Genomic DNA, 22501 nt, shown 5'->3' on the forward strand with positions numbered 1-22501 from the left:
TGTCTAAACTAGTGTACAACTGAAACAAAAATTACTAAAATAATTCTATTTCATGCATAGCACAAAACACATTTTCTTTCTCCTCCCCTCCCCCTATCTTCTTTGTAGTACTGGAGGATTGAACCTGGGCCTTGACATTGAGCTAGAACTCCAAGTCTTTTTATTTTTTGAGACAGGGTCTCTTTAAATTGCCTGGGCTATGGCCAGGGATTTAGCTCAGTGGTTCTGCCGCCTGCTTCACCAGTGTAAAGTCCTGAGTTCAATCCATGGTACCAAAAACAAAACAAAAACTGCCTGGGCTGGGCTCAAACTTGCCATCGTCCTGCCTCAGGCTCCCACACTGCTGGCATTACAGGCATGTGCCACCATGCCCAGATCAACACATTTTCTATTTTATCCTATTGTATTTTACTCATTTCATTAGCAGAAATGTTGGTCAAGACCTAATCTATGAATTTCTGACCTGTGTCATCATCTGAAGTTTGAAAGATACTGCATGACGGTCAGGACAATAAGAAATTATAGTCATGTAGGGCTGGGGATTTAGCTCAGTGGCACTGGGCCTGCCTCACAAGCGCAGGGTCCTGAGTTCAATCTCTGGTACCACAAAAAAAAAAAAAAAAAAAAAAAAAAAAAAAAAAAAAAAAAAAAGAAAGAAAGAAAAAGTATAGTCATGCAAAGGACTATAAAAAGATCTGTGCAAAGGCATTACCCTCAGTGCCTTTGTTTTCCCATCTGTAACCCAGTGGAGGACAGTAACAATAGAGGAATAATATCAGGATGCCAGTCTTCCCCACGCTAATCTTACAGAGCCAATGCAATTTCGATCAAAATTCCAGGAAGCTGGTTTGTAAATATTGACTCTGGTGAGTCCAAAAACCGAGAACAGTCGAATAAGGGAGAAGACCATGGCAGAGGACTGGCACTCCCTAAGACACGCCGGACGGCTACCATAACCAGGACAACGTCATACTGGCAAGGAACAGGCAAACACATTAAGGGGACGGAACAGCTCCATGGAAACACAGGCAACTGGCCTTGGACAAGGGAGGCACAGTCAGTTTCAGTGGTGCTGGAACAACTGGGCCTGTGCGCATGACCTCAAAGTAAAATGCAAACAACGTAGGAGAAAACCTATGGCTTTTTAAATGCAAAAGCAAAGGACCTATGAAAGAAAATACTGATAAAAGGGAACTCATTAAAAGTAAAAATTCTCAGGGCTGGGGATGTATTTTGTTTTTGTTTTTGTTTTTTGAGACAGGGTCTCACTATGTAGTTGAGACTGACCTGGAACTCACTATGTAGCCCAGGCTCGTCTTGAACTCACAGCGATCCTCCTGCCTCAGCCTCCCGAGTGCTGGGATTACAGGCATGTGCCACCATGCCCTGCAGGGCTGGGGATGTAGCTCAGTGATGCCACGCCTGCCTGGCCACAGCAAGGTCCTGAGTTCGAACCTTCACACCAAAAGAAAAAAAAAAGTAAAAACTCTTGGTTTGCAAAAGGCACTGCCAAAAGAATGAGAAGAAAAGACAGACAGGGAGAAAAATATTTGCAAAAGACTTATTTGATAATGGACTGTCACGTAAAATATCTAAGGAAACCCTAAAACCCAACGATATGAACGCAAACAACCAATGAAAAAAATGGGCAAAAGACCTGAATTGACATCTCATGAAAGAAGATACAGATGGCAACTCAGCATATTAAGAGGCTTCATATCACATGTTGTCAAGACAACCACTACACATCTCCTAGAATGGCAAAAATTCAGACACTGACAACACCAAATGCTGGAAAGGATGCGGAACAACAGGAATTTGCATTCACTGCTTGCAGGAATTACAATGGAGCAGCCATTCTGGAAACCAGTTGGCATTTTCTTACACAACGAAACTCCCTCTCACCAAATTATTCAGCAGTCACACTCCCTGGCCTTTATTCAGCTGAACACTTATATGAAATGCTGCCCATGGATGTTTATAGCAGCTCTACTCATAACTTTGAGGCAACCAAGATGTCCTTCCAGAGCTAAATGCATAAATCAACTGGTACATTCACACAATGGAATATTACTCAGTACTAAAAATCAATGAGCCATCAACCATGAAGACACAGATGAATCTTTTTTGTTGTTGTTGGTTTTTTGAGACAGGGTCTCACTATGTAGTTGAAACTGACCCGGAACTCACTATGTAGCCCAGGCTGGTCTCAAGCTCACAGAGATCCTCTTGCCTCAGCCTCCTGGGTGCTGGGATTACAGGCGTGCGCCACTACACCTGGCTTGACACAAATGAATCTTATTTGTGTATTACTAAGTATAAAAATGCCGTGGAAAACAACCCTATGGCGAAACTATGGGGACAGTAAGGCAGTCAGAGGTGGTCGGGGGCTAGAGGAAGGGAAGGATGAATATGCAAAGCATAAAAGATTTGTAGGGCAGTGAAAGTATTCGATATGAGCCTATAATAGCAGAGACAAGACATTAGATATCTGTCCAAAGTCACAAAGGCAGGGTCCAAACGGGAGCCCTAAGAACACCCGTGGACTTCAGGTGACGATGATGTGTCCACGTGGATTCACTGATGACAAGTGCTCCAGTGTGGTGGATGCTGACCACGCGGGAGGCTGTGTATGAGGGGTAGAGGTTAAACAGGAGACCTCTGTTCCTGCCACTCAGTTTTTCTGTGTACCTGAAACTCCTCTAAAGAATAAACTGTATCAAATTTTTTTTTAAACAAAGGAGGGCTGATTCTAGGTTACCAGTAGGGAGTAGAAGAATGACGGATCATCCACCAGTAGAGATGGGGCCTCAGAGCGCAGGAGGACACGGAGCCTTGGGCTTCTGTGGATTTAGAGTTCTCACCTTCTTTTTCCACTGCCTATATAAACTGCGGGATCATCACTTAAAAACCCTAGTACCTTCGGGTGGGGCATTTAGCTCAGTGGCACCGCACCTGCCTCACAAGCGCAAGGTCCGAAGTTCAAGCCCCGACACCAAAACAAACAAAAAAACCCTAGTACCTTCTGCTACTACACTTGATCTTAGCCAAAAGGCCAAGGAGTGATACCTTCTCCTACTATTGTCTTCGAATAAAGGCTCTGGAACTCTGGCCCCAACTGAGCTGCCGGCTTCTCACCGGAGCTCTCCCAGGACACCGCTTCTGCTCCAGTCCTCTGTCACCCTGTCCTCAGAGCCTCTGCTCACACCATCCCTCCTCCTGGAGGATCCTCAGCCTGGCTCTCAAGCCCTAGACTCACTTTCACTTCACAGATGATCAGATCATTATTGCACTGGCCTGTGATGGCCGCAGGGCCATGGTGCAGTGTGACGATGGCAAGACCCCAAGTGAGCAAATGGATAAAACCCCTGTGATACAGTAAATAACATGGCCGGGATATAAAAATTACAATATAAGATTATTTGCAAACAGGTTTTTTTATAACGGCGCCCATGAAAATGTACCACAGTGACCAACACAGTTGTATTAGAATGGTGGAATGTGGATGAGTTATTTCATCTTCCTAAATTCTAAATTTTCCTTAGTGTGTTTTAAAAAAAATGATTTAAATTTTAGAATAGTTTCAGATTTACAGAAAATTTAATGAGGGCCGGGGATTTAGCTCAGTGGTTTTGCTGCCTGCCTTGCAAGTGCAAGGGCCTGAATTTGATCCCTGGCACCAGAAAAAAAAAAAAAAAAGAAAGAAAGAAAGAAAGGGAAAATTTAATGAGATAGTATAGAGGAACTCTGTGTCTACATACAGTTTCTATTATTAACTTCTTACATTAGTGCATAGTTTCTCTTATTATTAATTTCTTACATTAGTACAACACCTCTGTAGTAACGAAATGAGCCAAGAATTAATGTGGTTTCTAAAACTTTAGTTTTAAAAGGCTAAACATCATAGAGAAAATATCACCCTTTCCATAACCCCTAATTTCAGCTTAGCATCCTCATATTTACTAGTTTTCTTATTTTTAGTGTTAGTTCAGACTCTCCTTGGCACGGGTTCTTGGCTACAAATGTGGTGTTACCCTCATTAGCCATACACCTGTGTGTGTAATCACAATGTTATGTTCGAAAAGGATTACAGAAAATGTCTTCAACATAAAGCATCTTGGAAATCACTTACACACATGAGCCATGCTTATACCCTAGAATCTGATTTTCGTGTGTACTCATCTCCAGCAAGTGTATAAATTTTGCCTGGGTTCTCTATCCCTGTCTTCCCCTCCTGCCTTTTCACATCCAAAAATGCACAGACCAAAAGCCGGGGTGCAGCACAGTGGTAGAGCGTTTGTCTTGATTGTGCAAGGCCCTGCATTCTATCCTTAGCTCTGAAAGAGGGAGAGGGAGACAGACAGACAGACAGACAGACAGGCAGGCAGAATGGCCAGGCATAGTGGTATATGCCCTATAATCCCAGCATTCTGGGTGGCTGAGGCATGATGCTTGCAAGTTTGAGCCCAGCCTGTACAACCTGCAGCTTAGTGAGACCCTATGTTAATAAAAGGGCTGGGGATTAGCTCAGTGGAAAGGCCCCGGGTTCAATCCCCAGTACCAAAGCAAAACAAAACAAAAACACCAAAACAACAACAACAACAACAACAACAACAAAAACCACCTCAGTCCAAGTCTCTCAGAGTATATGCTTAAAAAATATCCGTTGTAATCAACTGGAGGAACAATCCAGATATGGGATACTGATTTTAGATGACTAAAAGTTGAATGTTCTTCGTAAGATTTTGCCTGAGACTTTAATTTCTGCCATTAAAACCACAATGTTTTTCTTCTTCAGGATTCAAGGAAAGGCAGCAGGAATTAAGTTTTAGTGAAAGTGGATTTTAGTTTTCAAATTACAAGAATCATTTTCAGCTTGCTTTTAATGTGTAAACTATAGAAAATGGAGGGTGGGTTGCTTTCTCTTTTTCTCTTTTAAACGTTTCTTCCCTCGTGAGTTTTCTTTGTTCTCAGTGCCAAGTTGGTTTCAAAGAATTTTTCTGGGTATCCAGCAGTTAGAACAAATCCTACAGATTATACAAAGAAATAACCAACTGAAGTAGCTAGCTTACAGTCCTATTTTTTAGAGAAGGCATTCTGTTTTAAACTAGAACTTTAAAAATCTCAAATAGGCCTCTCGGTCCTCCTTTTTTTTAAGTTGATAAATATATTTTCATCTTTTAGGATAGTTTCTACTAATACACCCAGGACTGTAACATTAAAGTTGGAAAAATACTGACTAGTATCATAATGTATTTTCAGTCCCTTATCTAAAGCACTGTTGGAATTTCCCTAAAAACAAATTAAACAACAACGACCACAAAAAAATGCAGCACTCTTTTACCTTTAAGGAAATCTGTATCATATTTTTTAAAAAACGAATGAGCAAAACTTTGTTAAAGAAATTGAAGCTTACAAAAAAGAAAAAATTTATACCTCTGGTTTAGTGAACTAGTTTAAATTCTATCAGTACAGAAGTCAATCACTAGATTTATAATTTGAAGGAAAAAGCGGAGCATCAGAACTAAAGAGGGCGAATCCCATATTCGCTGTTAACGGTTAAAATCCCCAAAAGAAAAAAACAGCACTACAGGCAGTTTTTAAGAGAGCCATGCTTTAAAATTAAATGGCTTATTTTATCAACTATTATAAAACTGTTGCATCACAGAGGTAATTAAAAGACCCAAGCATGACTGTACTAAAAATAGACTGATGTTTTTAAAGAAAGACTAAAGAGAAGTGTTCAAAATCAACTTTGGCGTATGAACTGAACAGGTATGAACCAGCCTGTCCGGAGGCAACACATGCTTTCTGAGACCTTTAACGCTCCACTTGACATTCAGCAGATCTGAGCCATCGTGCAGTTTTGCTAATGAGCTTTGGGTGAGGGCAAACAAAGGTGAACTGGACCAGAGGAGAAGTAACTGAAGTGACCCACAGAAGCCTGAAAAGGAGGTCCCGCCAAAGGGGAGCAGCGAAATCCCACTTCCCCCACAATCTGAGCTTTAGTCTCTTAAAGTCAGAACAGAATAAACAGGCTTCTTGGGAAAAGACAATGAAGACTAATATGCCAAAGTTTGACTTCTAGAATCTGAAAAAAGTAAGTTTCATAAACTATTACAAAAATGTTCTGTCACACTACCCATTCACACTATTTTGTCTTTAAAAGTAATTTTTTCCCACCACAGCATGCCAATTGCATGTAAAAAGAAAGAACGATTTTCCTTCCTGTCTCACCAATACTGATGCTGTTTTTGGCATGCAGATAAACACTTATTTCAAGAAATGGGCTAAAGCTACCAGTTATCAGAAATAATAAAAGTTGTGCAGACATGCTATCTTACTGGAATACTTAAAGATTATTTTCCAGTTTCTTTCATGACCAGGAAATCCTGCTATTCATTCTTTGTTTTTTGTTTTTTTATACTGGGGATCAAACTCTGGCCCTTGTGCTTTCGAGGCAGGCAGCGGAACCCCTGAGCCAAATCCCCGGCCCTCATTCTTTGTTTTTAAAACTCTATCAAATCATTCCTTAAAAAGTTCCAGTTTGATTATCGTATACCTAAGATGGTAACACATAGTTGAAATTATTCTTACCTGATGTTGCTCATCAGAATTTGGTGGACAGTTCAAAGTAACAGTTTCACACTCTTCAGCTAGGAGGGAAAGAGACACAAAGCTTGATAAAAGAAAGCACAGAACCCATGCTACTGTAAGACCTAAACTTAAGGCTCAATGTCACAGGCTGCCTTGACTGGCGGTAACCAGGGACACCCCACCCTTTTGCTTCCCCAAAGCCTACCTCCCACAGCCTCTGGCTGTCCACTCTGCTCCAGGGCCTGACATAGTCCTCAGGCTGTAAGCGTATGTGCCTCACAAAGAGCTGTGGGTTTCATCTGTCCAGTGCCAGTGTCATGTGTGCGGCCATCACCACAGCACCAGATTGGGATCTCTCCCTCATCACCAGGGTACCAAGAAGGCAATCAAACCAACTGGCTGGTGAATGGTTCTATCATGGTGACGGACTTTCGCTCAGATATGATTAACTGCTCTTGGCCAACTTTACTGATACACTGGGCCAGCAAACTTGAACTTGGGCCTATGAGCCACCGTGCTACCTTTGTGGGGTGTCTAACTTCTCTTCTGATCTAAAATGTCCCTGCCCCAGGATAAAAACTTCAGTGGACTAAGCAGACCCCACTGTGGCGTCCTGTCAGCCCGGCTGCATTTGGCAGGTGGTCTCTGGCCTCCCAGCTGTACCCAGCCGGCGTTGGCCAGGTTAGAGCTCTCTGGGTGGTGAGCACACTGGCCACCTGTGCCTGGCACCGTCCTAGACATGGCTTGTGAGAGGGCATCCCAGCGCGGGTACAGGCCACTGTGCTCACCTCACAGAGGGGATTTTGCCTGGCACTAGGCTCGTGTCATTCAGGAAAGGCAGTCACCTGCCTGTCCCCTTGGCTGCTCTGCCCCTTCCTGTTGCCTGTGTTCCCTACCCCAAGGGCACTGAGGCCTAGGGTCTGGTGGAAAGCATGGGGGTGCAATGCTGGGTACCCACCACTCTCCTGGCCAGAGCACAGAGCTCTGCTGAGCCCACTGCTCACCAGCACCCAAACGGGGAATCTTGCTAATGGGGGCCAATTCCCTGTATGTGACCCTGCCTCCGGGAGATCCACTGGTACCCCTGGAGGAAGCATCATCAGCGGAGCTTGTTTAAAATGCAGGCTCCAGGTGCCTAAAATGCCAATAGCATCCAAATCCCGCAGTGTACCTTGCCTCTCTTTAGCTTGTAAATGCACTATAAATTTTTTGAACAGTGTAAGAAAAGAAAGAGCAGGTAGACCAAATAAAATGAAGAAAATCAAATCTTGATGTATTTGTGTGAGTCCTTAGCGATGGACAGTTTTCTGCCTCTGGGAACAGTGGCTCAAAAGTCAAAATTCTTTTTCCAAACACATCTTTTTCTTTCCAATGTAAAAAAGAGCCACATTCCTTTTGGAACGCTCATGCCGGCAGCTTCTATGAGGGAGCAGGAGCTATGTAGGGCAAGACAATCCCCACTACACAAGAGGCCTGAGTCCAGCGGCTGCAGACACTTGGCAGAAGTAGCAGTAGAATGAACCCCTGAGGCTGCTGAGGAGGGGGTAGACTGAGGCAGGAGCTCTGCACTTGGTCCCAGTGAGAAAGCAGTTCGACTGACCAATCAGATACCAGCTGCTGAAATTACCCTGGATCTCCACAGGGGACTTATGATAAAGCCATCTTTAAAATCACTCTAGTTTGGCCTGTGTGAAAGAATAACTTTATTATGAAGCCAGATGTGGTGGCATATGCCTGTCTGTTACTAAAGCAGGCTGATTTAAGTCTCAAGCAATCAATCAATCAACCAATCAATCAATGGACTAGGGCTATAGCTTAGAGCAAAGCCCCTGGATTCAATCACCAGTACTGCAAAAAAGCAAACAAAGAATAGCTTTATGCTGTTTATGAATAAAGTAGAAATATACTAGTCGTACACACCGACTTTGTGAAACATGCTTAATTTGCTTAAGAAAATGAAGCTGAGAACTTTTAAACCATATGGAAATTATTTAAGCTAATTATATATTACTCCTCTATTAAATAAAGTAAAATTCACTTGAATGTTCTCCTACTTGGTATTTAATATAATTAGGATACATTTACTTTTAGTTCTAAAAATTAGTCTCTTCACTAATTCATATAGATTTTCTTTCTCTGAAAACAACTTAATGATAAAATTACCATAATCATCTAATGATTGTATTGGCTCCATTTGTGACGTTCAAAAGAAATACTATGAGACATTACATTATTATATTATTGAACGCAATTGTTGGAGTAACATTCTAAACTTCTAACCATGGTTCATTTACATATAAAATGATGCATTTCTGTGGAGATAAGAAATTACGCATTTAATATTTTTCAGCATGAATAAGAACAAAAGAAAGGTCTGAGATAGTTTTCAGAGCCACTTGCAAATCTGTAATAATTTTAATTTAGGTTCTGTAAACTCAAATTCTAGGCAAAACCTAGGAAGCGTGGGATCAGATTGCTAAGCAACATCTCTTTTTCAAAAAAAGAAATCTCATTCAAGGTTGATAGTGAAAATACGTGGAGGTAGACGACCAGGGCAACCCCTCTGCTCAGGAACTACTGAAACCTCCACCCTGATTTTCCACATTTCTGACTGTCCCTCCAACCCTGTTCAATGCTTGTGTGTGCCAGGCACAGTTCTAGACCCCACTCAGTAATTCGCACAAGCACCCTGTAAGGGGAATGCTAACCTGGCCCTTTCCACTTCAGAGAAGAGGACACAGAGACCCTGAGACCTGGAGTCATTTGCCGAGGCTGCTTAAGCCAAGCTGTTGAACATGGGTTTGATTCTCCCTTCTACATTCCTGGAAGCATCCCAGGTAGGGTCTACATTCCAACCACACTGGTGTGGGCTACAGTGCAGATTCCTAGACCCCATCCCAGACCCACAGATCTGCATTCTAAACAGCTCCTCTGAATGCAAACAGAGGTCCAAGAACCAGCCCATACTGGCCTCCTACCCACCCCTGCTGCCAGACCTGCACTTTTCACTGCCTGCTGAGATCAAGTCCCAGCTCAGGGACTCTGAGACTCAGGGCTCCTTCAAAGAGAGGGCAAAGGGGAAGAAGGATTGCTGGAAACCTCTCCCAGCATAACCAGGTGGCAATCTCCACACCATCATCACCCTAGGGCCACGTCTGGGAAAGAAAAAGTAAGGGTACCCTAATGATGTCACTTCCCAGGACCAGGAGGAGAGGCTGGGGATATGGGCGGGAGAGGAGCAGAGCTTTGGCTGAACCCTGAATTAACCACAGACTGGCCCATGTGGGAAGGTCCCTCCCATTCCCACCATGTTGGGGTCGCCCAGGGAAACCCACAGGAGCAGGGGCTAGGCAGACCCACCTTGCCATGGTGACCAGGAAGGCAGGGGCCTCACCAGCTCTGAAGACGCATGTGACTGCCCCCCCGCCCCCTTCATCTCCAGGTTATCAGCAGAGCTCCAGGGTGACACACAGAAATTTGGCCCTCATCCTAGAAGGTGGCCTTGCAGCCCGCCCTGCAGCAGAGATTTTGGAAAGCCAGGGCCCAGCCACCTCTGTGGTCTGCACCGTGCCTAAGCCTGAGACTGTGAGTTGTAAAAGGCAGCTGTTTTGGTTCGCTGTCCCTTGCTTCTTTGTCCAGCCACAGGGAACCCTTTCCTGTGGCTCGGATATAGCCTTCATCATGCCCTCTCCCTCCTGATCCCAAGGCTCAGAGTTGGCCAATGTCCCCAGGCCTCCTGCTGGCAGGAGTTGATTCAGGGACAGGCCTATGATGAACCTAAGCTGCCCCCGTCAACCTGAAAACTACTACAGATGCTCGGGCCACTTCTCTGCCACAGTGAACACCGTAGCCTGATGTTGGCACTGCTGGGCGGCGCCTTTCCCTCTGTGTGGGGAAATCCTGCCTGAAAATGGAGGCAACACAGAAGAACCTCTGAGCCTGAGGTGGAGAAACAGCCCGAGAGCATCCTTACACGCTTGCATCCATCAGTGCTCAGGAACCCCCGCCTTTTTAAACAAACTTGAGTTAGGCTCTGTCACCTGAACCCAGAGTCCAGACAATCTTACAGGACTCTGATGAAAACACCAGAGGCAACCAGGCATGGTGACACACCTGTAATTCCAGTACTCTAGGAGGCCGAGGCAGGGGGATCACAATTTCAAGCCTAGCCTGGGCAACTTAGTGACTTAGCAAGACACTTTCTCAAAATAAAAAAGAAGTGCTGGGGATATAGCTCAGTGTGAAGGCCCTACGTCCAATCCCCAGTAACACACAAGCAAAAACCACAGGAATTTAACGTAACATTTGGTATAAAATAATTTACACATTTTAATTCATTTCTGAGGTAAGCGTGTAACAAGCCACGAGTTAAATAAATTATCAGGGAATTTCTGATTTACCACTTTCAATAATGAAAAATTACTTTGACTAGTGCTTTGTTTGAGATATTAAATCAATCATAAGTTCAAGTAGTCACATTAACTGTACATACCTTTAGGGAGTCCCGTATCTTGAATGGGATATTTGTCTGACTGTAAAGACCAACAAAAGAAAAAGTTATTTTTAAATGTCAAAGTATAAGATAAAAGTGAAAGAACGCTTTGTCCTGGGAAAGTCATGGTTTCGATTTAAAGCGTTGGAAATGGTTAGCCTCGGACTTGTCAATAGGCCTGCCCCACTGACTGTTTTTATTCTCAGTTTATAGATGTGAAATCCAGGCTGACAAGAAGTTAATGTTGGAACCCAAAGTAGAATAAGCTTTACTCTAATTTTCTTGGCTCTGACCACTAAACCACACTTCCTTTCTTCTGCTGTGCTTTCCCCCCTGCCTACTTCCTGCAGCTTGAAATCAAGAGGCTTTTGTTTTCCATGCCTTGTGGGAACAGACCCGTTTCTTCCCACCATTTCTATGACAGTCATTTGGGTCAGTGAGTGCATGTTCAGGGCAGTGCTTACTATTGCCTTTGAATCCTAGAACTGGATCTTAAAGGTAACTGAGCTGTTAATTGCGCAAGTATCTAAAGATCAGTTACTAATTATGCACACTTATGCACAGTCCTCAAGACACTTGTTGAGGGTAAGCCTGTGTTACGCTTGAAGTCTAAAATGTCTTCCTAAAGAAAGACGTGTGCTCAGAGGTGGGCTACTGGAAGGTGACTGCATCGTGGGGGTTCTGCATTCCTCAGTGGACTCATCCATTCGTGACTTGGAAGCTCACTGTGCTGTTAGCAGGTGGGGCCTGGTTGCAGGCGGGTCACTGGGGGCGTGACCTGGAAGCCTGTGTTCTTGTCCCTGGCTCCTCCCTTCTCTTTCTGCTTCCTGGCTGCCATGAGATGAGCAGCTTCCCTCTGCCAGGACTTTCACCACGGTGCTTCTGCCTTGGAGTGAAACAGCCAGGGACTAAAGCCCCTGGAAACTGAACCAAATAAATCTCTCCTTTACGTTGTGGGTGTCACGTATTGGGTCCCAGCGATGACGAAGGGACTAAGACACCCACCTGTTAAAGGGAATTCAAATTGCAAATGTTCTTGCAGTGACACATTATTTAATTTGTTCACATCTATCTGTAGGCATCTAATGTTCTGAAAACTTATTCCAATTAAAAACGCAGCCATCCTCTGAAGCTTCCACGAGGGGGGTGAGAATGTGCTCAGTGTTCCCAACCCTCCAATCTGAACAAGGGTTCAAACTTCCTTTCAAATTTCTTGCAGGTCTCTCCCATGCCTTCCTTGACAAAGAAGATAAAGACGTAAACACGGAGTCAAGGATTTTATTTTGATGCCTTCCTTGAGTTCCTATGGGAATTTTTAGAACTTCTAGAAGCTTCCAACTCCTCCCTAACAAAAATCAGTAAGTAAACCAGAATTAATTCCCCACCACTCTTCTCACTGCTGCTCCCCACAGTGTGGACCACATCCTGGGGTCACACCCTTTCAGACTGCTGTGGAAGGCTCCTGTCTACTCCTTCAGCTAGACTGTGGGACCCTTCAGAGATTTTGATGCAGGGTCGAGTGAAGATTACAGAACGTCCCCCTGGACAGACACAGGTGGGAGCAAGTGTGCGTCTTCGGGAGAAATGGATGTCCAAGCAAAAACCAGGACTCAGAAGGAAGGAACCAAGGAAGGAGCAAGATCACTGCAGAGGGCAGACATAGCAGGAGCAAGGGCCAGTGAGTGGAACAGCAGCAGGCGGAGGAAGGAATTGCGGCAGTAGAGGAATCTGCTGGAGGTGGATAGAAGGAGACAGGGATGAGCATGGAATGATGGAGCCAGTTTGCAAGGAGCACGAACGTGAAGCGAAGGGACGGGCCCAAGGTCTCAGGAAGCTTGCTGCATCAAGTATTAGTGGCTGCCTGTCTTGCATGTGTGGCTCTGCATGTGGGTAAATGGGCAGCCCAGTGTGGTGGGAAGTCAGACAAGCCAGAGATCCCATCTAGAGATAACCACAGGGACCAAGCCACGGGGAAGGGGACCTTTGAGGGCCCCAGGCCGCAAAGGCTCTGTGGATGAGGAGATGCCCGAACCTCAATGGGACGATGCACAGGAGTTCACTCTGGGAGGAAGCAGGGACACTTTCCTGCCAGAGGGCGCAGAGGATTGGTGTTCCGGGAAGGTGAGAGGGCAAGGAGAATTTAAGGGACAGCAAAGAGCTACATGAGCCGCACACAGTGGGTGAGCAGCAGATGTCAAGACAAGGTCATGGAGGACCTCATCTGTCACAGTAAGGAGTGGACATGTAAGCCTGCAGGCAGCAGGATGCTATGGGTTATGTCCCCTAAAATATGTTGGCCAGGCGTGGTGGCACACGCCTGTAATCCCAGCACTCGGGAGGCTGAGGCAGGAGGATCGCTGTGAGTTCGAGACCAGCCTGGGCTACACAGTGAGTTCCAGGTCAGTCTCAACTACATAGTGAGACCCTGTCTCAAAAAACCACCACCAACAACAAAAAGAATATATTGACATAGTGACCCCTCACATCTCAGAATGTGACTTTTTTTGGATATAGGGTTATAGGTATAATTAGTTAAGATAAGGTCATAGTATAGTACGGTGGACCCTCAGCCAGCGCGACTGGTGTCCTTATAACAAGAGAAGAGAGGGTTGTGGATCCTTACATCCACTCTCAGTGGTGGAGCACTTACCTAGCATGCATGAGGCCTTGGGTTCAAGTGCCAGCACAACACAAAAAAGAGGAAGAAGGGGAGGAGGAGGAGGAGTGGGGGAGGAGAAGAAGAGGAAGAGGAGAGGGAGGAAGGGGAGAAAGAAGAGGTGAAGAAAGAGGAGGAGGAGGAGGAGGAGGAGGAGGAGGAAAGTCATAGAAATAAGGCACACAGAGAGAGATGACCACGTACTAAAAAGTGAGAGACTACATGTTGCACTTAAAAGCCAAGGAGCATCCAGGATTGCATGCAACCACCACCAGCAGTTAGAGGAAGCCAGGGGAGGGGAGCGGTGGAGGGGTGGTGGTTAGGGTTTGATCTGAAATCGCCTCCGAGGCTCAGGCGTCGAGGGCTTGCTTTCCGATGCAGCAGCGAGCAGGGGTAGGGCTGTGGGAAGTGACTGTGCCTTGAAGGCTGATCTCATCAGTGGACTGCTGGGAGGTGGCAGACACGGTAGGAAGTAGAGCCTAGTTGAAGGAAGTAGGCTACGGCCTCCTCTCATCATCTGTCCATACCGAGAATAGAGTTTCCACAGCTTTCCTCTTGTTGGCTTTCTAGGGCTGTCCTAGCAGAATACCAGTTGGGTGGCCTAGGGACCGTGTGTGTTCTGTCGCTGTTCTGAAGGCTGGAAATCCAGGATTAAGGTGTTAGCTGGACAATGATCCTTCTGATGCCTGTAGGGAAGAACCCTTCTGTGTCCAGGTGACGGTTCATTTTAACTGTTGACTTGATTAAGTCTAGGAGGTTAGCAAAGCACACTTCTGGGTGTGACTGGGCAGGTTATGGAAGTGTGACTGGGGTTTTCTATCTGGTCCAGGCTCTTTGCTTCTGGCACTGCTCCGCTGCTCTACTTCGTGGCTGCCACAACCCCTGCCATGATGTTCCTGCCTCGGAGTCAGTTGGCCATGGACACAAAGCTCTGAAACCATGAGCCAAATCAAACCTCTCCTCTTTTAAGATGTCAAGGATTTTCTCCAGCAATGGAAAAGCTGACCTATGTGGTCAGCTTTCTGTCTCTGTGACAAAGTAGCTGAGAAAATCAACACACACACAAAAAAAAGGTTTATTCTGGCTCATGAAGTCGGAGTTTCTAGTCCACGGTCTCTTGGCTCCATTGTTTCAGGGCCTGTGGTGAGGCAGAAACATCACGGCAAGGAGGGTGTGGTGGATCTGTGGTCCATGTGTGGCCCACGCCTTCTCCCTGTCTCCGTACCCCCGTGCAATGGGACAGGAACGGCTGCCAACCACCTCACAGGGTGCTGGGAAGAAAAACACCAATGCACATGACATCTTTGATAACTTCACAGCAACCAGTGGGCCCCAACTGGAGGGTGGGAAAGGCCAGGGCTCCAGGGATTGAAGGTGCTAACAGAGGCAAATCAGTATGTCCCCTTCTCTGCCCAGTGCCGGGAAAATCGTCCTGTTTTACCTTCAGTCTCACAGTAGATAGTTTGATTTTTTTTTGTATGGGGGATTGAACTCAGGACGTTGCACTTATGAGGCAGGCACAGCACCACTGAGCTCAATCCTCAGCCCTAGATAGTTGGAATTTTGAGAAAGAATAAATAAAAGAACAATAGTATTCAAAGTACACAAGTACACAAAGACTTTCCAAAATCTAAGATCACTTCCGGTACATACAGAACAGGGATTGGATTCAACACACACCATTTCCGGCCCGGAGAAACCCATCGTTTATTCTGCCACAGAGAAAACCAGATAAAGACAGAAAATCTTACTGTGGGTTTCTGATCTTGTGCAAAAACTCAGTAAAGAAAATGTGAAGTAACAAAAGAGAAAAAAAGCAAAACAAGGGATGTGGCTACAAATGGCACATGTGTGACCTACCATGTTAAAAGAGAAAGTGCTGGGGTCTGTGTCTTCCACTGGCTCCTTGGCCATGTGATCTGTGAAAGAAACACAAGGAGAGTATTTTCTTTAAAGTAAAAGCACACATGAGCCCTCTGATACTCGTTTTATACAGATGAAAGCTCAGTCAGCACTCTCACCAAAGTGGGGGTGGGTTCAAACTGCACCAAGGAAGAGATGAAGAAAAAGAAGTCTTGTTTCAAAAAACTATTGTATTTAGGGCGGGGGATTTAGCTCTGTGGTGCCGCTGCCTGCCTTGAGAGTGCAAGGTCCTGACTTCAATCCCCAGTATGTGTGTGCGGCCGGGGGTGGGGTGGGGTGGGACAACACCACCAACCAACCAAACAAAAAAAACGATTGTATTTGGAACAATCTACTTATAAGTAATTTACAAATAGAGTAACAAGTATCCATAAATTATACAGATAGGATGCTAATGACTCTCTTACATGCTATATTCAACATCTTTGGGTGGAAAAGATATAACTCTGTATATTATATCTTTCCTTAGTCTCTGTAACTTGTTCTTAAAAATTTATCTTAAAACTTGCTTGTTGGGGCCGGGGATTTAGCTCAGCGGTACCGCCGCCTGCCTTCCAAGCATGAGGACCCAAGTTTGATCCCAGGTACCAAAAAAAAAAAAAAAAAACTTGCTTCTTGATGTCCTTCATGTGACTATTCAGACTGCCTTGACTTCTCAAAATTTGCATCTTATGCTTGATCAACTTACTCCATTTAAGGAATTGAATGAGAAAATATAGAAAAAGGTACAGGCCTCTGTCAGGACCATCACTAGATCATATGAATTTGTACACATTAAAAAAGCTTCCCTTCTCCAAGGTGCTTTACAAGACACCGGCCAGGAAACTATCTTAATGATGACTAAATCTATTTGAGTGGAATCTTCCAGGTGTTTTCAGGGTACAAGCTGAAACAGACAAGTTTTAATTTTCACTTTTTATCCAGACCCTCATTAAGTTCCTACCGTGGCCTAGGCCTTATGTCTAGGCAATGCCTTTGGAGATTCAGATAAGTACCATGGGACAATTTATTGAGATAATAACTTGCATTTGTTCCCCTGGATGCTGCCCCGCTGAGAGTGGGCATGGGCTTTGCGTCTTTCTCTCCCGCCAACATGTTGACAATGCCCCAAGCTGCACTTCAGTCAAAGTGGAATATTTGAGAAGAAGCTGTGATAGAAAGGAGAGAGGCTGGAGCCTGCTTGGTGGTGGCTTCTACCACTGCTGCCCCAGAGCAGACCGGCATGTCAGAAGCCTGGGCAAGAAAAGCTAGAAAACCACATGCAATCTATCGGGCTGTGAGGGCATGCTTAACACACGGTCTCTTCTCCTCTTTCCACCTCTTCCTGGGCTGTTTCCTCTACCTGGAACGCTCTCCCCTCCAGGTGCCTTCTCCTGGCTAACATCAGCCATCCTTTGGGACACAGGTGTCTGCTACTGTGCGGGCTATTCCCCGCTCACTCCCATCCCTGCCCCAGCATCTTTCCTGAACCTTCCTATGTTCACCACCAAAGCAGCACTCAGTGCTCTGTTACTTGGGCATCGCAGTTCTGCACGCTCAGGGTCGTGCTGGCAACACACTTTGTTTCTTATTTTCTTTGTCAGTTTGAGCTCAAGTCTGAGTCTGTGGTTGTGTCGCTGTAACAAACAACCCGAGAAAATAAGTTTAAAGGAGCAAAGGTTTGTTTTGGCTCATGGTTTCAGAAGTTCCAGGCCATGGTTATGTGGTTCCATTGCTCTTGGGCCTGTGGTGAGGCAGAACATCATCGTGAGGAGCATGTGGTAGAGCAGAGCCACCTGATTTGTGGTGACAGGAGGCAGAGAAGGAGGGATGGAGGAAAGGAGGGAGGGATAGAGAGAGAGAGAGAGAAGGAGAGGTGAGGAGAGAGAAGGAAAGAAGGAGGAGAAGAAGAAAAGCAGCTGGGTGCTAAGGCTTTAAAATGTTGGCATCCAGCACTGGGTTTTTAAAGGGTGCCAATGCTATGGCATTACAGGGAACGGGGCTTCAAAGGGGCTGCTGGGCTGGGGAGGTGTAAACACCCCTGTGGCATCCTGCGCAGACACTGTTCACAGTGTCTATGGCACATCAGGATTGTTTCCTGAGGGAAAAGGAGTATGAGAGGAAGGGAAAAAGAAAAAGGCCTCAGAAAACGGAGGAGATGGCTGAGAAAGGAGAAGCCAAGCTAAAAACAGGACAGTTAAGAGAATGGAACACCAGCCACAGGTTGGGGAGGCCTGGGTCCTCACAGGCACACCATGGAGAGTCATTTCTGTCCTGTAACAAGACTCCTGCTATGATCTTGCTGTGACAAGCCTATGACCTTCAGCCAGCCTAGTGCTATGATCAAGTCTCTGGCCGCTGTACTCGGTCACTGGTGATTCTGGTCCAGTCAGTTTGGAAGCCCGTATGACAAACCTACTGTCTCAGAATGTGACAAAGCAGCTGTCGTGTCCCTGGCCTAGGCACACCCGAGGGTCTGGGACAATGGCAGGCACAGACAGAAGATGCCAGGGCTGGGACCCAAAGTCCCCTGCCACAGCCTGACATCTCTGGGGATAAGTGGAACCTAAGAAGTAAGGGACAGGTAGAATTCACGAGCTTTGTTTTCTAAAGTATAGCCATGAGGTGAGCAGAGGTTCAGAAAGGCGCTGTGTGTATAACTGTACCAGAGGCATTTTGGTCCAGGTGTTTTCTTCTTTACATTGTGCATGTTCTGATGGTACTGGCCTTTGCCGTACAACAGTCTCTGGACTGAGTACTTGCATGTTTCTGCCAAGATGACAGACCCAGCTCACTGCAGCATCCCACATGCTATATCCGACCCACCTAGTAGATTGTGTGTGTGTGTGTGTGTGTGTGTGTGTGTGTGTACTCTAGAGTGAACCCAGGGCCTTTGCACTGAGCTACATCCCTGCCTCTTTTATTTTTTACTTTAAGACTAGGCTTGAATTAGGGATCCTCCTGTCTCAACCTCCCAGAATGCTGGCACTGCAGGCCTGTGTCATCATGCCTAACTCTGGCAACTCTTTTAGCTCAAGCCAAATTACTTTTATTCTCAATAGGCCCAGATTCTTCTGGGCCAAAAGGAGGTTATTCAGGGAGGGGAGGTGCTGCTCGCGGTTATCGGAGAGTGACCTAGAAGTAAAAAGCTTTCCTGAAGTCTTACTAGAGGCCTTATAGTTGCATGTTTTTCAACTTGCTCCAGCTGAATCAGAAGACCCGGGGTGGCACTAAGTACTCTTCTCTGCACATGGGGTGCCCACACTTAAGTGGAAGAGCCAGACTTTGTATCAGAGACTCTCTGGCTTCACAGGCTGCCAACTTCCCAGGGTCACCAGCTTTTAGAAATGGCTCACACACTGATCGCCTGGCAGATGGCGTTGTTGTACCCAGATTTCCCCTTTTTATAAGGACACAGTCATAATGGGTTAGAATCCACTCTAATGACTTCTAACTTGATTACCTCAGGGGGAAAAAAACCCCTCTATTTCCAAATAAGGTCACATTCTCAGGTACTGGGGGGTTAGGATTTCAACATATCTTTTTTAGGCAGGACACTATTCAAAGGAACCCTTAAGTCTCCCTTCTGACTCCTATCCGTGTCCTTCCCACCTGTACAATATATTCACCCCATCCTAACCTCCACTCCAACCCCACCAAAGCCTACATCACTCCAGAGTCAACTGTAAATCCACAACCTCATCTGCTCATCCGCAGCCCAGATACCCAGATCTCCTCACAATTCCAGTAGAGAAGAAAAGTGAGCAAGCAGAGGTATGGTAAGGCAGTGAAGAAAGGAAGGGAACCCTAAGAAAACCCACAGGGAGGGGAAGGAGCGAGGGAAGAAGGAAGGAAAGGAAAATCACACATTGTTACCACCATCTTTGATGGCTTTGGAAAAAGAACTGGTCCAGCTCTGGACATACAGATGCTCCTGGAAGCGGCTCACCATTTAGTCCTGGGTCTACACCCTGTGCCAACTCAGATGCAAGACTGTCCATAGAAAGACTGAGAAGGGCCAGTGACATATGCAATACCTCCAAACAGGCCACAATGGACTGGTAACAAAGGTGAACCCACCCCTCACCACCCCAAAGCAGCCACGCTGCACAGGGCAAGGCAGACTGTGGTTGTGCTCCCTGTAAGCAAGCAATAAAGTGCCTCCCTCACCAACCTTCCAAGTGTCCCCTTCCTCCAACCCGGAGCTTCAGAGCCTCCTGGTTTGCTCTGTCTTGAATATCTCTAAGAGGTGTGGTCAAAATATACGGTGAATGTTTATTTTATTAAAAACTTTACAGTAAAACACATTGCCATTAATCCCCCTCACTTCAAACACACTGATCCCATCTTTCTTGCCACTTTCTGAAGCAATTCTGGAAGTCCTCGCTGTTTGTGAGTCTTTAGTTGCACCCCTGTGGCTGCCTTGATGTCCTGAAGAGATTCAAAACCTTTCATTGTCATTTTGACTTTGGAAAAGAGCCAGAAATTGCATAGTGCCAGATCTGGTGGAGAAGATGGTTGAAGACACTATATAATGTTTTCACAGGCTTTCTTTTCTGCTCGATGGCACTTGGCAATAGTGAGGCAGGCGGTGGCACCACTGAACTAAATCCCCAGTCCCAGTAGGTAAACTTTTAAAACCCCAATATGCAGGGCTTAGTGTGTGCTAAGTAAGAGAGACAAGCTCAGAGTAAAAAAGACATGGTCTCTATCAGGGGTTTACACTCCAATGGGGGAAAGCTGACAAATAATCAGTCACACCTACAACAGCGACATGGGTCAGAAAAGGAAGGGATGTGTGAGGGCATATGGCATGGAGCTGGGACTGGGTCACTTCTGAGCTGAAATCTAGAGGAAAAGTGGGAGGCACCTGTGTGTGTGTGTGTGTGTGTGTGTGTGTGTGTGTAGCCTTCCAGAGAGAGGGAGCAACCTACACAAAGGCCAGGAGACAGGAGAGTGGGAGGGCTTTCAAGGAGAAGAAAGGAGGCTGTGTGTCTGCCACGCAGAGAGCAGGGGACTACAGCGGGCACTCGGTAAGTAGTTTAAGGGATAGGTTAGGGTCATCAGACAGAGCGTGGAAGCCGCTCAAGGACTGAGGACTTGTCAGAAAGTGGCTCTAAGCAGAGAGATGACAGGATCTGACTTGTTCTGCAGAGATCACTCCGACCACCTTTTGTCAAGCAGGTTGGCAGCAGGCAAGCCTGAGTGTGAAAACACCAGGTGGGAGTGAGCTGGGCTCCAAGAGAGTGTGGTAACAAGTCTGGGGCGGAGAGATGAAAATACCGTTTTCCTCAGTCCACTGGTAACATCTGTGATCTCACTGCAGGGACGGAAGGGAAGTGGGTTTCTTGTGGGTTGTAAAGATGGGATGAGATGTTTGGAAGGGGAAACTGGGTGTGTTTTAGTGGAGGAATCTCATTTGATTGATGGACCTCAGAGTGGGAAGGGACGCCGAGACCATCTTCTAGAACCTGTGAAGTCTTCAACAACCTGTGCCACCTGGGAAGGGCCCCAGGTCTATCTCTTCCCAAAGATCTCACCTACAGGTTTGAGTTCTAGCTCCTTAGGTCAGAGACAGATCTGCTCCTCGGATACCCTCCTGGCACACTCTGTTCTCTGCCGCACCATTCCACTGTGCCTGAACTTGCAAATCTCTTCGCTCCAGATTGTGGGCTTCTGTTTTGGCCGGGCCATGCAGACTGAAGGTACCTGAAACTCTATATTCTTGGTGCTATCACAGTCACCTCAGATCTCCCTGATGAGCTCCTTGCATTCTTGACGCACAGAAGCTTTTTATCCCCAAGATCACTGCCGAGTGGGTTCCCAGCCCCCACCTCCCCCGGTGCTGCTGATTTGGGGGTGCCCCCGAGCAGAGTTCACTTGTATTCCCATGGAGTGAATCTCTCTTAAGACCTGTTTCAGTGAGATCTCAGGCCACTGTTACTGAAGTCTAGCTCAGATGTCCCTCCACACCTTGTCAATTAGGTTCTCTCCAGAGACCAGAGGGAGGGTCTCGCCCTTTATTTCCCCTTCTGCTTTCCAAACAAAGGTAGGGAGGGACATCCAGACAATTTAGTTTCGGTCGCCCATGACAAAATGTTTACCACACCCCGCTTGAAGAATCTAAATCTTTTTTGAAGTCTCAACTCCCACTCCACCCCCCAGACCCGCACATCACAGTGCCCCAGGTAGCTGTTGGGTTTAACCTTCTGACCACCTCCAGACGCATTCAGTCCTCCTCCTAGGTTCTCAAGCCACAAATCAGTGTCGGAATTAGGTGGAGCTCTGCTCCTGCCCGGGCTCCAGAAATGAAATAGGAAACGGGTCTATCTGAACAGTTGCAACTCCTACAGTCGGCTCTTTCCCAGCATGTCCAACCCCAGCAAAACCAGGTACAGCCCCAGTGCACCCCGAGGGACACATCAGTCATTCCCGGAAGGTGAACTCTACAAAGTATTTAAAATCCAGATGAGAGGGAAGAAAAACCTAGACACTGGCCTAGGTACAAACGCGCAAAATTTTAAAATAAGTACAAGAGTAGAGGCCATTCTGATCAAAGGCCTCACAAGTGGGGATTCCACGGGTGGGCTCGGCCCCTGGATTCTGCGGATACTAATTTATAAAACAGCTCCGGGGGTGGGGGCGGGGGACCCAACATTCACAAAAGTGCAACGAGGAGGGAGGAAGAGAAGCCAGGAGGCGTGAAAGCTGGAAACCAGGGAGAGCAGGGCGGAGAACACGAAATACACCCCTTGCGCTCTTCTCCGCCGGAGGTTGGCGCGACTCGTTTGAACCTGGCATCCCGCGCCCGGAACAAAGCGTCCGGACGCGCGCGGGTGCCGGGGGCGAGCGCA

At 46.3% G+C, this 22501-nt stretch overlaps 1 protein-coding gene across 1 annotated transcript in view; it reads right to left on the bottom strand.

The window, feature by feature from the left end:
- The window catches only part of Edaradd (EDAR associated death domain), a 47474-nt gene extending 27857 nt beyond the window's left edge, over nucleotides 1-19617 (bottom strand). The window contains exons 1-4 of the mRNA XM_010621989.3: nucleotides 19597-19617; nucleotides 15606-15664; nucleotides 11090-11129; nucleotides 6598-6656 (exon numbers count right to left, since the gene is read on the bottom strand). Coding sequence (XP_010620291.2) covers nucleotides 6598-6656; nucleotides 11090-11129; nucleotides 15606-15659 — 153 coding nt within the window. The 5' untranslated portion in view covers nucleotides 15660-15664; nucleotides 19597-19617. The remainder of the gene's footprint in view (nucleotides 1-6597; nucleotides 6657-11089; nucleotides 11130-15605; nucleotides 15665-19596) is intronic.
- Nucleotides 19618-22501: the final 2884 nt, after the last annotated feature.

The sequence above is a fragment of the Fukomys damarensis genome, unplaced genomic scaffold (genome assembly GCF_012274545.1).
Source record: "Fukomys damarensis isolate Sample0158 unplaced genomic scaffold, DMR_v1.0_HiC HiC_scaffold_10, whole genome shotgun sequence".
NCBI classification, from domain to species: Eukaryota; Metazoa; Chordata; class Mammalia; order Rodentia; family Bathyergidae; genus Fukomys; species Fukomys damarensis.